Below are 18006 nucleotides of genomic sequence, written 5' to 3'. Positions count from 1 at the left end.
GTGTTAACATGACTGTCATGCACAAATACACACACACAATGCCAATCATGGGTGTCTCAATGATTAGGATCACATACTAGTCATCTCTGTATTCCTAATATCTACCATGGTTCCTAGCCCTGGTTCCCTGAAGAGATGGAAATCTCAAAACAAGAAAAGGGTACAATTCAGTTTTTCTAATTCTAAATCATTTTATTAAAAATTTCCATAGAGAGGTCTTTTCATACTCTTGTAGTTTTTTTTTTTTTTTTTTTTTTTTTAGTTCTAACATTTCTCAGAAGCAGTGCTTTACAAAAAAAGAAAAGCACCAGGAGACAAGAGGTCTGAGGTCTAGAACCCCATCTGCCATCAATCAGCAAGGTGACCGAGACAGGTCAGTTCATGCTCCTGACCTTCAATCCCTCACTAGCAATTGAGGTATCTGGACTCCATAGTCTTTACGGATGTTTAAGCTCTAGAATTCAATGATCCCTTAATAATACTTGGCTCCACGTGCCTCTGGGGGTAGGGGGCATAAAAGAAACAGGAATTCCCAGGAGTGAGAGGTTTCCACTTTGGGTTTCTGTCTTCCTTGGATCACTACTGTCCCTTCACCCTCTCGCCACGGGAAAGCTCTGTTCTTCATACCTGATCAGGTGTCTCAGAAAGAGACAAAGGCCAGAGAGGATGGAAAATGACTTGCAAAGAAGCCAAAAGGGGAATTCTGTAACTGTGTATTTTTCCATTCCGTTTTAATTTAAAACCACTTACAAGTGACAACTCCCAACCCGAGGCAGATGCCGTGGGGTAGCTCATTACACCCTTGGGACTCCGTGTAAATCTTTTTTTCTGAGAACAGCTATTGTCTTCCAAGGAAAAGCTTTTAGCATAATGTCAAGCTGAATAGAACACTGCTTTCGTAAGAATATTTTTAAGAAAAAGAACAAGAGAAAGGTATTCTTTCACAACTGCAAACGCAGCCTCCTGCTTCCTCCACCTCAGGCCCCCTAGAAAGAACAGTATGTGAGCCATAGGAGGCTGAGGCAGTGCCATGAGATTACCTCACCTCCTGAGACACAGGAAGGTTACACTCTGCTCTTTCAGGTTACAATAAATGCAGGGTGGAGGTGTCTCTGAGGGCAAAAATAGCAGACCCAGCCCCCTTCCATCCACCTTTGTTGTTTCTTGGCTTCTCACCAGCCAGTGAGTCAGTCAGCCACTCTTCACCTGGAGAATGAGAGTTTCTAATAAGAGAATGACATTTGCCGTCGGAAAATTCCGACAAATTAGTTCCCCTCTCAGGTTGTTCTTGAGGATGGTCAAGACAATACTGCTATAGGGTCTGGATAGATAGATATCCAAAGGGGAAAAGAATGAGCAAAAAATGCTCCTGAGAAAAAAATGAAGCATCCATCACAGAGCTGTAGTTCCCCAAACTAAAAAGGAACTCAACTTTCCCTGGACTGAAATGGTTACTGAAAATGTCAAGGACCTCCCTGGTGGTCCAGGGTTTAAGACTCCATGCTTCCACTGCAGCGGGCACAGGTTCGATCCCTGTTCGGGGAACTAGGATCCTGCATGCCGCAGAGCATGGCCAAAAAAACAAACAAAAATTTAAAAAAGATTAAAAAAAAAAAATGTGAGGTGATGGGGGAAATGTGGAGGAAATAGAAAATGTAACAAAATGATGATGGTCTTTAATAAGCTGTGTGTTTGATTGTGTGCATTTCTGGGGAATTTCCCAGTGATAGCAGACCCTAAGGAGGGGGGACATTTTGGAACTGTGGGGTGAAGACCTGGGATCTCCTCCTTGAGTAACCACTTACCATGGGGCCTCAGGCTGGTTATTTACCCTTAGTGAAGCTTACCTTGGCCATCTGCAAAATGGAGAAAGTGACAAGTACATGGAGACCCATGACAGCAAAGGCAGCACTTGTGCCAAAAGCAGGAAGCAGGCCTGAGCTGGAGAATGGCTGAGCCTTGGTAAAGGTAGAACTACTCTCCCTTCTAGGTTTTTCATCCACCTCCACTAGGGTTTAAGGAAACAATGCTCCCCACCCCAAGGCTTTTTCTTCCTTCTGAATTGTTCTCTAGTTCTGCGTAAATTCAGTATCTTTTCTCAGTTCAAATCCAAAAGCACACACGTGCATACACACACACACACACACACACACACACACACACAAACATACACCGTTCCTGAAGAGTACACAAACTAAAGAAAATATGACTTCTCAATTCTTTTCTTGGAAGTTGCATATTCAAAGGCTCTGCTAATCAAAGTACCTCTTGACATACGATGTGTGAAAGGATTTAACTAGGCTAAGTGCAATGATGCCAGAACACCATTAACCAATGGAGAGCAGTCTCACAAAGCACTAGAATCCACATCCTGGATGGATCTTGCCTACCAAACCTACCCCCAGACCTGCTCATCCGTTGCCTTCTATTCCAACCGGTTGGAGCCTGTATCCCATCTTCCTGGATTCTATTCACTCCTCACTTACTCTCTGCTCTGCAAACTTCAAAAGTCCAGGGTTCCTTTGACCTCTGGAATCCTACCGGTTAAGAAGGGCCTGGACTTTCTAATTCCTCAATGCCTCATCCACTGAGAGTCTCTGATGCTAGGATGAGCCATTTATCCTTTGGTAACAGCTCCCTTTTATCATGTTTCTTCCATTATGGCATCAATGACAATCTCTCAGAGAAATTCCCTTTTCACTGTCCCACTGAAAAGGGCAGAAAGTGACTCTGCTCTTGGTGACCTGCCAGCATTTTGGCTCTGAGGGCTCAGATCTCCAAGTGTAAAGTGCGCCTTCTCTCTTAGGACCATTGTGAGAAGGCACCTGCCCTCAATTCCCGGGAGACCAATAAAGCATACGCCAGGCAAATCTGGGTACTACTGAACCGGAAGTATAGTTATCAAGAAGGTAAGGCTAAATGTTTCCAGGAAAATATCTTTTTTTACAAATGCTTTTGAAGAATAAATCAAACCAAATGAATCCTTCCAGGAGACTCTCTGGAGCCCAGACCCTAGGAAGGACTAAAAGTAATCAATAAACTGTTCTGAACAATCCCCTGGTCAGACTTTAGGCCAGACCACTGGGGAATCAGTCTCCAGCAGGGGCTTTCTCCCAGGGCCCCGTAGCCATGCTCTTATCTCCTGGGGTTCTAAAATAAAACTGAAGCGATAATCCTGCACAGTGGAAAGAAAGTCTTTCAGTGAACAAAACCTCCTTATGAGAGGTGAGCGGCAGCCACTGAGTCGGAAACTAGCCAAATCACAGCTAAATACAACTGCAAACTGAAGCTGGCCTGGTCCCTGGGAGGGAGGAAGTGGGTAAGACAATTGAAGTTCACCTGCAGGGAAGCTTGGAGGCAGGAGAGTCTTGAGCTGCTGGCTCATTTGCTATTTTCTTGTCCTAAAACAATGCGTCATATTTTGCAGTTCGAAGAAAGTTAAGTGGTTTATTTCTGATTTATAGGCATGTTTAATTGCATTTTGGAGGGTAGGTGATGTTCATATTGTGTAGGTTTTTTTATTTTTATTCATTTATTTATTTATTTTTAAGAAACACAGCAATGGCCTGGGTTCAGGTATGTACTGAAACCTGCTAAACAAATTTTTGATTCTGCAGCCCGTCTGGGACTATGTTCCCAGCACTGAGGGCCAAGACATGCAATCGCAGCTCTGTGCTGGGATCTGAGGGGTCTGGAGGTTCTGAATCTTCCCTCCCTCTTTCCTTCCTGCCACAGTGTCTGAAACATCCACCATGAAAATGCCTCCTTTGGGTTAGGAGAGGAAAATAAAATTCACTGTGAGCAAGAAGTGGGTAATACATTCATTTGTGGTCAATTTAGTGTGAGTTGCTTTAACAACTAAGCTAGCTTGCAATAGTGTGAGGACATAGAACAGGGAGGAGAGGAAGTTCTGGATCACAGAGGAGCCTGAATAGTGATGCTGAATACCTGTTCTGATGACTGCATGAGCACATTTCTTGTGTGTATGGACCCAGGAATCAGAAAAAGAAAATCAGAAATCAGGCACCACTACTGACTGTGGTATTTAACCTCCCTGAGCCCCACTTACCTCATTTGTAAAATGGAGAGTCCTGAATTCAGCCCCATTATGAAAGATACCAATCAGCTACATAACCGATAACACATAAGACTTTCAGAGTACGTGCGAAATAGGTTGGAACTCTTCGTATATACTTAGAAGTAAAGGATAGTAGCATGGGAAGGGCACTAGCCTTTTCACTTTTTAGCTACATGACCTTAGATTAGTCCCAGGACCGGCTACTCAATGTGAGGGCCCATTGCAAAATGAAAATGCAAAGCCCCTCCTTCAAAACTTTTAAGATTTTCAAGTTGGTGACAGAAGAACATTAAACGAAGTTCAAGGCCCTTCTAAGCATGGGACCTGTGCAACTGTACAGCTGACACACCTATAATGACATCCCTCATTAGTCTTTTCTCCTCAGGATTCAGCTCAACGATTGTCACTTGCAAGTCAATTATGCCAAAAAGAAAATGAACAGCATTCATTTCACCACTATCTGGGTCCTCTCCATGCCTGCCCATCTTGAGATGAACAACTGCTGACATGTTGGTACACATTTAAGACAGAACACTGTAATGATGCATGAGAGGGAGGTAGAAGATAGGTGGGCCCCAGGCTGGGCAGCTGCAACCAGTTGCCGGTTGAAACTTCGAGATAAGATACTAGCAGGAGCATCAGGTCTTGATTGGGTGAAAGACAAATCGACCACATTTTTTTCATTCTTGTGGTCAAGGGGATTTCCCAGCCTGCACATGCACAGAGAAGGTCCTCAGTCTAGCGAAGGGGTCAAAGGGAGAAAGAAACATCAGTCCACAACATCCCCTGTCAAACCCCCCAGAAACCTTCATGCTGGAATCCATCTTGGCTGAGAGATGTGTATGCCACCAGGAAGGACCCTGAGTCAGGGCAAACATGGGCACAAGCAAGATGGCTGGCCAGAGACAACCAGAAGACTGCTCCCATATAAGCAATCTAAGTCACCTTTATTGGGAGCAACTCACTCCGCGAGTTTGCCCATGTGGTTTGCTTCTAATAAATGCTTTATCTGTTTCACAATCTTGGTCTCTTTACTCAATTATTTCTTCAAAGATGACAAGAACCGAGGTCCTGCTTCCAGCCATCTCACCACCACCACCCAGAATCACCACACCAGAATCAAGAGTACACATTTATTATTACCAATCTTAGACCATAAGCAGAAACCAGCCTCCTCTGATTCATATGAAGGTGTGCTAAGAGATATCTTTTCTTTTTTTTAACTGACCTATTTTGGAGTGCCAAATTATTTAGGGGCTTTTACTGTGTTTCAAGTCCTCTCCTTATAGTAAGAATGATCTCTGTGGTTATAATATCAACAAAAGCACCACTGTCAGCGTAAATAAAATGCAAAAACAGAGGCAGCTCCATGTCATAATTACACATTGGGTACCACTCAGCTCCTATTCAGAAACTGAGCCTGAACAATGAAGACATACATAGATCTACTTTATTAAATAAATTATTGTTCTATGAAGGTTACCCTGGAAGGATTACTGTCTCTAACTTCCAAAAACTTCTCACTTGCAAGGGAAGGACTTGGCAACTGTTACAAAAGTTGCTCTCAAAAGCATAAAACACATAAGAGAATTTTTAGAAAATCCAATATCATTCATTAAAGCATTTTAAGGCCTTATTAATTCAGATGGGATAATCGGTTGTTGATTAGCCAGATAGTTAAGCATTCATTGTCATATGCTGATGAACTGTGAGAAAGTACATTCCTATCCACCAAAGATTCACCTAATGCAGTTAGCACTTCATCAGGCAAGGCTGCATCTGGATAAATTAGCTAGATCTTTATTCCCCAGTCTTTTCTTTCATCTCCCAAACTTTTCCTTAATGAAATCTATTCCTTATTCTGCTTGGTCGAACACTATATCAGGAGCCAACTTTAAAAGGTGGCTAGCAGGGGGACCTTCAACATGGCGGAGTAAGATGCGGAGATCACCATCCTCCCCACAAATACATCAGAAATACATCTACATGTGGAACAGGTCCTACAGAATACCTACTGAACGCTGGCAGAAGACCTCAGACTTCACAAAAGGCAAGAAAATCCTCATGTACCTCGGTAGGGCAAAAGAAAAAACAGAGACAAAAGAATAGGGACGGGACCTACACCTCTGGGAGAGAGCTGGGAGGAGGAAAAGTTTCCACACACTAGGAAGCCCCTTCACAGGCGGAGACAGAGGGTGGCAGTGGGGGGAAGCTTCGGAGCCATGGAAGAGAGCACAGCAACAGGGTTCAGAGAGCAAAGTGGAGAGATTCCCACACAGATTGGTGCCGACCAGCACTCACCAGTCCGAGAGGCTTGTCTGCTCACCCGCTGGGGTGGGTGGGGGCTGGGAGCTGAGGCTCAGTCTTCGGAGGTCAGATCCCAGGGAGAGGACTGGGGTTGGCTGGGTGAACACAGCCTGAAGGGGGCTAGTGTGCCACAGCTAGCCAGGAGGGAGTCCAGGAAAAAGCCTGGAACTGCCTAAGAGGCAAGAGACCATTGTTTCAGGGTGCACAAGGACAGGGGATTCCTACCCTGTCTGCCCACAGAAGGCAGAGCACCACCTAAATGAGATCCAGAGGTGGGCACAAGCCGTGGCTATCAGCTCAGACCCCAGAGACGGGCATGAAATGCTAACACTGCTGCTGCAGCCACCAAGAATCCTGTGTGCAAGCACAGGTCACTATCCACACACCCCCACCCCATGCCAGGAGCCTGTGCAGCCCGCCACTGCCAAGGTCCCATGATCAAGGGACAACTTCCACAGGAGAACACACACTGTGCCTCAGGCAGCTCCAACGCCACGCTGGCCTCTGTTGCCACATCATACTGGCCTCTGTTGCCGCAGGCTCGCCCCACATAACCATTATAAATATCATACTCCTCCTTCACCTGGGCATGAGTGAGCCAGAGCCCCCTAGTCAGCCGCTGTTTTAATCCCATCCTGTATGGGTGGGAATAGATGCCTGAGGGTGACCTACATGCAGAGGTTGGGCCAAAACCAAAGCTGAACTACAGGAGCTGTGTGAACAAAGAAGAGAAAGGGAAATTTCTCTGTGCAGCCTTAGAAGCAGCGGATTAAATCCCCACCATCAACTTGATATACCCTGCATCTGTGGAAGACCTGAATGGACAACAAATCATCCCAAACTTGAGGCAGCAGACTTTGGGAACAACTGCAGACTTGGGGTCTGCTGTCTATGACTGATTTGTTCCTGGTTTTTATGTTTATCTTACTATAGTTTTCAGCGCTTGTTATCATTGGTGGATCTGTTTATTGGTTTGGCTGCTCTCTCCTTTTTTAATTTTTTATTATTTTTTTTATTTTAATAATTTTTTTTTCTTTTTTTCTCCCTTTCCTTCCGAGCCGTGTGGCTGACAGGGTTTTGGTGCTCTGGTTTCATGTCAGGCCTGAGCCTCTAAGGTGGCAGAGCGGAGTACAGTACATTGGACTACCAGAGACATCCCAGCCCCATGAAATATCAATCCACGAAAGCTCTTCCAGAGATCTCCATCTCAATGCTAAGACCCAGCTCCACCCAAATGCCAGCAAATTACAGTGCTGGACACCCCATGACACTCAATTAGCAAGACAGGAACACAAGCCCAGCCATTAGCAAAGATGCAGCCTAAAATCATACTAAGTTCACAGACACCCCAAAACACATCACAAGATGTGGCCCTGCCCACCAGAAAAACAAGATCCAGCCCCACCAACCAGAACACAGGCATCAGTCCCCTCCACCAGGAAGCCTACACAAGCCACTGAACCAACCTCACCCACTGGGGTCAGACACAGAAAACAACGGAAACTAAGACCCTGCAGCCTGCAAAAAGGAGACCACAAACACAGTAAATTAAACAAAATGACAAGACAAGGAAATATGCAGCAGATGAAGGACCAAGGGAAAAACCCACCAGAACAAACAAATGAAGAGGAAATAGGCAGCCTACCTGAAAAAGAATTCAGAGTAATGATAGTAAAAAGCATACAAAATCTTGGAAACAGAATGCGGAAAATACAAGAAATGTTTAACAAGGACCTAGAAGAACTAAAGAGCAAATAAAAAATGATGAACAACACAATAAATGAAATAAAAAATTCTCTAGAAGGAATTAATAGCAGAATAACTGAGGAAGAAGAACGGATAAGTGACGTGGAAGATAAAACAGTGGAAATAGCCACTGCAAGCAGAATAAAGAAAAAAGAATGAAAAGAATTGACGACAGTCTCAGAGACCTCTGGGACAACATTAAACATACCAACATTCAAATTTTGGGGTCCCAGAAAAAGAACACAAAAAGAAAGAGTCTGAGAAAATATTTGAAGAGATTATAGTTGAAAACTTCCCTAACACGGGAAAGGAAATAGTCAACCAAGTCCAAGAAGCGCAGAGAGTCCCATACAGGATAAATCCAAGGAGAAACATGCCAAGACACATATTAATCAAGCTATCAAAAATTAAATACAAAGAAAAAATATTAAAAGCAGCAAGGGAACAGCAACAAATAACATACAAGAGAATCCCCATAAGGTTAACAGCTGATCCTTCAGCAGAAACTCTGCAAGTCAGAAGGGAGTGACAGGACATACTTAAAGTGATGAAAGGGAAAAACCTACAACCAAGATTATCCTACCCAGCAAGGATGTCATTCAGATTCAACAGACAAATTAAAACCTTTACAGACAAGCAAAAGTTAGGAGAATTCAGCACCACCAAACCAGGTTTACAACAAATACTCAAGGAACTTCTCTAGGCAGGAAACACAAGAGAAGGAAGAGACCTACAAAAACAAACCCAAAACAATTAAGAAAATCATAATACTAACATACATATCGATAACTACCTTAAATGTAAAAGGATTAAATGCTCCAATCAAAAGACACAGACTGGCTGATACAAAAACAAGACCCATATATATGCTGCCTACAAGAGATCCACTTCAGAGCTAGGGACACATACAGACTGAAGGTGAGGGGATGGAAAAAGATATTCCATGAAAATGGAAGTCAAAAGAAACCTGGAGTAGCAATTCTCATATCAGACAAAAGAGAGTTTAAAATAAAGACTATTAAAAGAGACACAGAAGGACACTACAAAATGATCAAGGGATCAATCCAAGACGAAGATTTAACAATTGTAAAAATTTATGCACCCAACATAGGAGCACCTCAACATATAAGGCAAATGCTAACAGCCATAAAAGGGGACATTGACAGTAACACAATCATAGTAAGGGACTTTAACACCCCACTTTCACCAATGGACAGATCATCCAAAATGAAAATAACTAAGAAAAAACAAGCTTTAAATGATACATTAAACACGATGGACTTAATTGACATTTATAGGACATTCCATCCAAAAACAACAGAATACACATTCTTCTCAAGTGCTCATGGAACATTCTCCAGGATAGATCATATCTTGGGTCACAAATCAAGCGCTGGTAAATTTAAGAAAACTGAAATCATAGCAAATATCTTTTCCAAACACAACACCATGAGACTAGATATCAATTCCAGGAAAACATCTGTAAAAAATACAGACACATGGAGGCTAAACAGTATGCTACTTATTAACCAAGAGATTACTGAAGAAATCAAAGAGGAAATCAAAAAATACCAAGAAACAAACGACAATGAAAACATGACAACCCAAAACCTATGGGATACAGCAAAAGCAGTTCTAAGAGGGAAGTGTATAGCAGTACAATCCTACCTCAGGAAACAAGAAAAATCTGAAATAAATAATCTAACCTTACACCTAAAGCAATTAGAGAAAGAACAAAACAACCCCAAAGTTAGCAAAAGGAGAGAAATCATAAAGATCAGATCAGAAATAAATGAGAAAGAAATGAAGGAAACAACAGCAAAGTTCCATAAATCCCAAAGCTGGTTCTTTGAGAATATAAACAAAATTGATAAACCATTAGCCGGACTCATCAAGAAAAAAAGGGAGAAGACTCAAATCAACAGAATTAGAAATGAAAAAGGAGAACAACTGACACTGCAGAAATACAAAGGATCATGAGAGATTACTACAAGCAACTATATGCCAATAAAATGGACAACCTGGAAGAAGTGGACAAATTCTTAGAAAAGAACAACCTTCCAACTGAACCAGGAAGAAACAGAAAATATAAATAGATCAATCACAAGCAGTGAAATGGAAACTGGGATTAAAAATTTTCCAACAAAAAAAAAGAACAGGTCCAGAGGCTTCACAGGCAAATTCTATCAAACACTGAGAAAAGAGTTAACACCTATCCTTCTCAAACTCTTCCAAAATATAGCAGAGGGAGGAACACCCCAAACTCATCTATGAGGCCACCATCACCCTGACACCAAAACGGGACAAAGATGTCACTAAAAAGAAAACTACAGGCCAATATCACTGATGAATATAGATGTAAATATCCTCAACAAAATAGTAGCAAATAGAATCCAACAGCACACTGAAAGGATCATACACCATGATCAAGTGGGGTTTATCCCAGGAATGCAAGGATTCTTCAATATGCAAATCAATCAATGTGATACACCATATTAATACACTAAAGGATAACAACCATGGGATCATCTCAATAGATGCAGAAAAAGCTTTTGACAAAAATCAACACCTATTTATGATAAAAGCTCTCCAGAAAGTAGGCATAGAGGGAACCTACCTCAACATAATACAGGCCATATATGACAATCCCACAGCCAACATTGTCCTCAATTGTGAAAAACTGAAACCATTTCCTCTAAAATCAGGAAGAAGACAAGGTTGCCCATTCTCACCTCTATTATTCAACTAGTTTTGGAAGTTTTAGCCACGGCAATCAGAGAAGAAAAAAAAAAAGGAATCCAAATCATAAAAGAAGAAGTAAAATTGTCACTGTTTGCAGATGACATGATACTATACATAGAGAATCCTAAAGATGGCACCAGACAACTGCTAGAGCTAATCAATGAATTTGGTAAAGTAGCAGGATACAAAATAACTGCACAGAAATCTCTCTCATCCCTATACACTAATGATGAAAAATCTGACAAGAGAAATTAAGGAAACACTCCCATTTACCACTGCAACAAAAAGAATAAAATACCTAGGAATAAACCTACCTAAGGAGACAAAAGACCTGTATGCAGAAAACTATAAGACACTGATGAAAGAAATTAAAGATGATACAAACAGATGGAGAGATATACCATGTTCTTGGATTGGAAGAATGAACATTGTGAAAAAGACTATAAGACTATTTGATAGGGATTGCATTGAATCTGTAGATTGCTTTGTGTAGTATAGTACACAAAGCAATCTACAGATTCAATGCAATCCCTATCAAATTAGCAATGGCATTTTTCAGAGAACAAGAACAAAAAATTTCACAATTTGTATGGAAACACAAAAAACTCCGAATAGCCAAAGCAATCTTGAGAAAGAAAAACGGAGCTGGTGGAATCAGGCTTCCTGACTTCAGACTATACTACAAAGCTACAGGTATCAAGACAGTATGGTACTGGCACAAAAACAGAAATATAGATCAATGGAACAGGATAGAAATCCCAGAGATAAACCTACACACATATGGTCACCTTATCTTTGATAAAGGAGGCAAGAATATACAATGGACAAAAGACAGCCTCTTCAATAACTGGTGTTGGGAAAACTGTAAAAGAATGAAATTAGAACACTCCCTAACACGGATACAAAAATAAAGTCAAAATGGATTAAAGGCCTAAATGTAAGGCCAGACACTGTAAAACTCTTAGAGGATTCCATAGGTAGAACACTGTGTGACATAAATCACAGCAAGATTCTTTTTGACCTGCCTCCTAGAGAAATTTAAATAAAGACAAAAATAAACAAATGGGACCTAATGAAACTTAAAAGTTTTTGCACAGCAAAGGAAACCATAAACTAGACGAAAAGACAACCCTCAGAATGGGAGAAAATATTTGCAAACGAAGCAACTGACAAAGGATTAATCTCCAAAATATGTAAGGAGCTCATGCAGCTCAATATCAAAAAACAAACAAGCCAATCCAAAAGTGGGCAGAAGATCTAAATAGACATTTCTCCAAAGAAGATACATAGATTGTCAACAAACACATGAAAGGATGCTCAACATCACTAATCATTAGAGAAATGCCAATCAAAACTACAATGAGGTATCACCTCACACAGGTCAGAATGGTCATCATCAAAAAATCTACAAACAATAAATGCTGGAGAGGGTGTGGAGAAAAGGGAACCCTCTTGCACTGTTGGTAGGAATATAAATTGATACAGCCACTGTGGAGAACAGTATGGAGGTTCCGTAAAAAACTAAAAATAGAACTACCATATGATCCAGCAATCCCACTACTGGGTATATACCCTGAGAATACCATAATTCAAAAAGAGACATGTACCACAATGTTCATTGCAGCACTATTTACAACAGCCAGGACATGGAAGCAACCTAAGTGTCCATCAACATATGAATGGATAAAGAAGATGTGGTACATATATACAATGGAATATTACTCATCCATAAAAGGAAACAAAATTGCACTATTTGTAGTGAGGTGGATGGACTGAGAGTCTGTCATACAGAGTGAAGTAAGCCAGAAAGAGAAAAACAGGTACCGTATGCTAATACATATATCTGGAATCAAAAAAGAAACAAACAAAAAAAAAACCATGGTTCTGATGAACCTAGGGGCAGGACAGGAATAAAGACACAGACGTAGAGAATGGACTTGAGGACACGGGGAGGGGGAAGGGTAAGCTGGGACGATGTGAGAGAGTAGCATTGTCATATATACACTACGAAATGTAAAATAGATAGCTAGTGGGAACCAGCTGCATAGCACAGGATGATCAGCTCTGTGCTTTGGGACCACCTAGAGGGGTGGGATAGGGAGGGTGGGGTGAGATGCAAGTGGGAAGGTATATGGTGATATATGTATACATATAGCTGATTCACTTTGTTATACAGCAGAAACTAACACAACATTGTAAAGCAATTTTACCCCAATAAAGATATTTAAAAAAAAGAAAAAGCTGGTTGGTTACAAGCAAATCACATTTGTGCTCAGGACTCTAATATTAAATGGGCATTCATGTGTCTCTGAGAGTGTGTCTGTGTGTGTGTGTATGCCTGTGTGTTTTGGTTTGGTTTTACAGTTCTTGGCTAGAGCCTCCTCCACACTGTCAGCTCTTCTGATCCAAACTGTAACCCAAGTCATCAAGGGAATTCTTCAGCCAGTGCTCCAACCCTCAACTGCCTTCCTTTCCTAACCTTGACTGACCGTGAGTGTAGTATAACGAGAGTAAGCATTGTGAGAAAAGTCGGATTAGAAGTCGCAAAATGTGATTCATTTTCCAGTCCTGGTTCTGTTTTAGCAGAAGTGACCGTCACTTGTAAACTGCTCTCAATTCCAACAAGTCATTTCATCTTTCTGACAATTTGCAATTTATTGTTTTCTCCCTTTGATAACAGAGCAACATGAATATTTACCCTTTTGTCGTATCAAGAAGAGTTGGGTTTCTATAAAGGTAGACCAGTCCCCAACACTTTATGGAGCTTCTGATCTCCAAGGGACAGAGTGCTTCCAAGACTCTGAAGACCCCCACCCTCACCACCAAATCTTCAAAGAAGAGGGTCTGCCGTTTACTCACGGAGCTGCTCCAGGTGGCCAGCGCTGTTAGACTCGGGCATGGCAGTGATGGTCACCAATGGACATGAATTCCCTCCTAGCGTCTGGCAGAGAACCTCCTGACGGAAGTAGACCTGCTTGGGGTTCACGCTTTTTTCCAGAACGTCAAGGTGAGTCTGGAGCAGAGATGAAACAGAAGTGTATATTAAAATTTTTTGATAATAACAATAGGTGAAAGCAGCAACAAAGCTTATATTCATCTAACTCCTTATAGTTTAGAAGTAGTTTTTGGGGTTTTTTTTGCGGCACACGGGCTTCTCAATGTTGCAGCCCCTCCCGTTGCGGAGCACAGGCTCCGGACGCGCAGGCTCAGCAGCCATGGCTCACGGGCCTAGCCACTCCGCGGCATGTGGGATCTTCCCGGACCAGGGCACGAACCCATGTCCCCTGCATCAGCAGGCGGACTCTCAACCACTGCGCCACCAGGGAAGCCCCTAGAAGTATTTTTGTTAACCTAATCTGCCTGACCGTGGGCATTAAGTGATTTAAAAGGGGTGCTCTTCCTACTCCCCGGAAGAAGTTCAGCGAGGCTGAACAGGAAGCATCATGCCTGCCTGTGTCTGCACACTAGAATATCTGTTTTCAAGTTGCACTGAAAGCAAAAGAGCAGGGGAAGACAACATCCTTCCCATGACAGTTGCATGTAAAGAATGCTGTTACCATGAAGACAGAGTACATGCAGGACACTCGGGAACATGAGACAGAGCTTCAGCAGTGCAGATTACTTTAGAATCAAGCAATATAAGGAGAGTTAGGAGCATATTGAAGGAAAATAGAAAGCAACTGATCCAGGGAGAATGCTAAGCGAAGAGAACCACTAACTGGTAGCAACTGATTGGCCCTACCCTACCTTCCCATTTAAACACTCATTTAAAATGAAGAAAGATACCTAAATGGGGTAACCACTGAAAATAGGGTTCTTGGTCAACAATCTTTAAGACCTCTGAAGATACTTTCAATAACCCAAACAGTGGAATTAGTCATAAAGATGTTAAGAGACTGCCTCCCAACCACACTGCATACCCTAACAACAGGGACACGGTGACTTCAGTAACCAGTGAAAGGGAAGCGGTCCTTCTCCAACACAAGAACGTCAGTGCACACAATCATCCTTCCAGCTAAAGATCAAATAGGTATTAACACATTCAAATAGGTATTAAGAGGGCCGAGGAAAAACTGCCCACCTTGTTATTTAACAAATAACATGTCTGCTAGACAAATGAAACAAACATGACTCCTATGAAAATATTTATAAAAAATTCATAATATATCTTATGAAACATGGAGTAATGCCTTCAAAAGGTAGAGGAAGTGCTTATGTGTGAAAAAGATTTACTACAGAGGTGCTAGGCAGAATAATGGCTCCCCCAAAGATGTCCATGCCCTAATCTTCAGACCCTGTCAATATTTACCTTACATGGCAAAAGGGACTTCACAGATATGTTTAAGACTGAGGTCTATTTGAGGTGGCCGGATTATCCTGCATTAACCAGTTGGGGCCAATCTAATCAAAAGTACTTAAAAGCAGAGACCATTCCCCAGCCACAAAGGACCAGAACCACATGCAAAGGACTCAGCCTGCCATGCTGGGGGGTAAAGGGGTAAAAAGTTGAGGAATGCGGTGTCCTCTAAAAGCTGGAAAAGCCAAGGAAATAGATTCTCCTCCACCATCCTCCAGAAGGAACACAGCCCCAATACCTTGATTTTTGCCCAGTGATTTTTATCCATGTTGAACTTCTCACCAAAAGAGCTGTAAGTTAATTTTTTTAATTGTTTAAGCTACCAAATTTGTGATAATTTGTTACCGCAGCAATAGAAAACCAATACACTGGGAAATAAGAGAAAGAATTTCCTAAGTAAAAATCTTAGCATCTGGGGAGGAATAGACTAAAATCTACTTGTACTCTACAGAAACATTTGACTTACAAGGAAAACGAAAAAGTTCCAAGGAAAGAAAAGATTACCAGATGATTCTGTGGCCTTTCCTATAGCTTCAGGGATACCTGAAAATTTGACCCTGAATCATATCCTCCTTGCAACTGAGACCCCAAATCATCTGCCTCCACAAAGCCTGTTTCCTAGATTAATATGAATTTATTATTCCCTGTCTGCATCAACACAAGTTTAATGTCCTAGGAAACTCTTGCCCAGGAAAATAGAAATTACAAATAAATTTATTTTTCATAAATTTATTATTTTTCAGGAACATCTCATCAACTCTTCAATAGAAGGTATCAATGACTTGATCCAAGACCCTTTGAACCCCTCTCCTCAAGTTTCTTGCCTTACTGTCCACCAATCTTTAACCATTATATCATGATCTTTACCCAATGCTAATCAAGCCCCTTCATTAAAATACCTGAACTTAACAAAACTTTAAAGTCTTAATAAATACTCCAGCTTTGCCCTTCCCCCTTTGAGACACTATCAAGATTCTGTCACATTCTCCTTTATCAAATATATTAGTTTCCTATCACTTCTCTAACAAATTACCACAAATTTGGTGGATGAAGACAACACGAGTTTATTGTATTACAGTTCCAGAGGTCAAAAGTCCAAAATGGGTTTTACTGTGCAAAACTCAAGGTCTTGGCATGACTGCGCTCCTTCTGGAGGCTCTATAAGGTAATTCATTTCCTTGCCTTTTCCAGCTTCTGGAGGTCAGCTGCTTTCCTTATCCCACGGTGTCTTCCTCCACATTCAAAGCCAGCAATCGCATCACTCCTACCCTGGCTTCCGTGGTCAAATCTCCTTCTCTGACTCTGACTCTTTTGTCTCACTCGTTCATGGCTAAGGACCCTTGTGATTACATTGGACCCAGTCTAATAGTTCAACATAATCTCCCCATCTCAAGAGGCTTAACTTAATCACATCTGCAAAGTCCTTTGTGCCACATAAAGTAACATCCTCACAGGTTCCAGGGATTAGAATATGAACATCTTGGGGTGGGCGGTGGGCATTATTCTATGTAACACACCAAGGTACGCAATACACTTAGGTCTGTGTTAGAAACAGGTTGTTCTGGTGGTATTTCTTGGAGCCCGCATTTGACACAATACTAAGAAAAGGAATTAGAAGGATCATGGCTACCCCAGGTTCAAGATGAGATTCAGCTAAGGCCCATTTATCTGACCAAACCTTTGTACTTCAGTCTTCTGGTTGTCTGTCAAGTGCTAATGAATGCCATGGTGTTGTGATGCACCAGCACTAGAGATTAGGTGGTAGTCTCACACCCCTGAGGAGACAAGGAGGCTAACTAATGGTATACACACAAACACAAAGGCCCTGCTTAGAGTTTGAAAGTACAGAGGACTATAATCGAGTAAACCTATAACCAGCCAAGGTTTTGCTCATGAGTTTCTGCTCATACATGCTCAGTTAGGCAAGAGCTCAGAAAACATATCATCCTTATCTTAACTGACAATAATAACTTGAAGACAAATTTCAGCTGCCCCAAATCAAACTAAAGAATGATATCAAAGGACAGTTCAGTTAAACAAGTTTTGTCCAAATGACCATTGGAAAACACAGTCACTACATAATACAAACATAAAAAATAATTTTTTAGGGAGAAAACACATATTATCAAATGTTAATCTCATCATCTGGTTCTAAAACGAAAGTAAAAAGAAATGTGTAAGTAAGGAATAAAGTAAAACAAAATACTAACTTTTCAACTTACATGAACATAATATTATCTAATTCTGGAAAATGGAAAGGCAGAATAGCAAGATGACTAGGACGGCAGGCTCTTGAGTCAGGCTGCCTGGGTTCCAAGTTTGGTTGCGGATTCTAGAAGAGTCGTGTGAATTCTGTACTTAACCTCTTTGTAACTCAGTTTTCTCATCTTTAAAATGTATATAAAATGGCATTACCTATGTCATTCTATGATTGCTATAATTTAGCGGTTTATTGTGTATGAGAAGTGCCTGTCATACAGGAAACACTCAATTTTAGCTGTTATTTTTGATGAGGAAATGTAGGTTCAAATTTTTTTTAAGAACTAAAAGGGAAACACTAGTAGAATTATAAACATTGTAGAAAAAAAATCAAAGAAAATATGGTCACTCCATGTTGCATAAAAGAGAAAGAAAGAAAGAGAGAAAGGGAAGGAAGGAAAGAAGGAAGGAAGGAAGGTAGGAAGGAAAGAAGGGAGGGATGGGGGAAGGGGGAGAGAAAAAAAGAAAGAAAAGCAGTGAAGCATGGAAAATAGCACAAAACCAAAATGACAGAAGT

At 41.4% G+C, this 18006-nt stretch overlaps 1 protein-coding gene across 7 annotated transcripts in view; it reads right to left on the bottom strand.

The window, feature by feature from the left end:
- Window positions 1-18006, bottom strand: part of AGBL1 (AGBL carboxypeptidase 1) — a 958763-nt gene that overhangs the window by 728062 nt on the left and 212695 nt on the right. For all 7 annotated transcript variants that reach the window (XR_009541841.1, XM_060156164.1, XM_060156157.1 and 4 more), the window contains exon 17: window positions 13733-13886. Coding sequence is in view for 6 of the 7 variants with exons in the window: in XM_060156164.1 (XP_060012147.1) it covers window positions 13733-13886 (154 nt within the window). In the remaining variant the exon portion in view is untranslated. The remainder of the gene's footprint in view (window positions 1-13732; window positions 13887-18006) is intronic.

Source organism: Lagenorhynchus albirostris, chromosome 1 (assembly GCF_949774975.1).
Source record: "Lagenorhynchus albirostris chromosome 1, mLagAlb1.1, whole genome shotgun sequence".
Taxonomy (NCBI): Eukaryota; Metazoa; Chordata; class Mammalia; order Artiodactyla; family Delphinidae; genus Lagenorhynchus; species Lagenorhynchus albirostris.
Note: the sequence above shows the minus strand (reverse complement) of the source record. Positions and strands in the feature narration are given on the sequence as shown.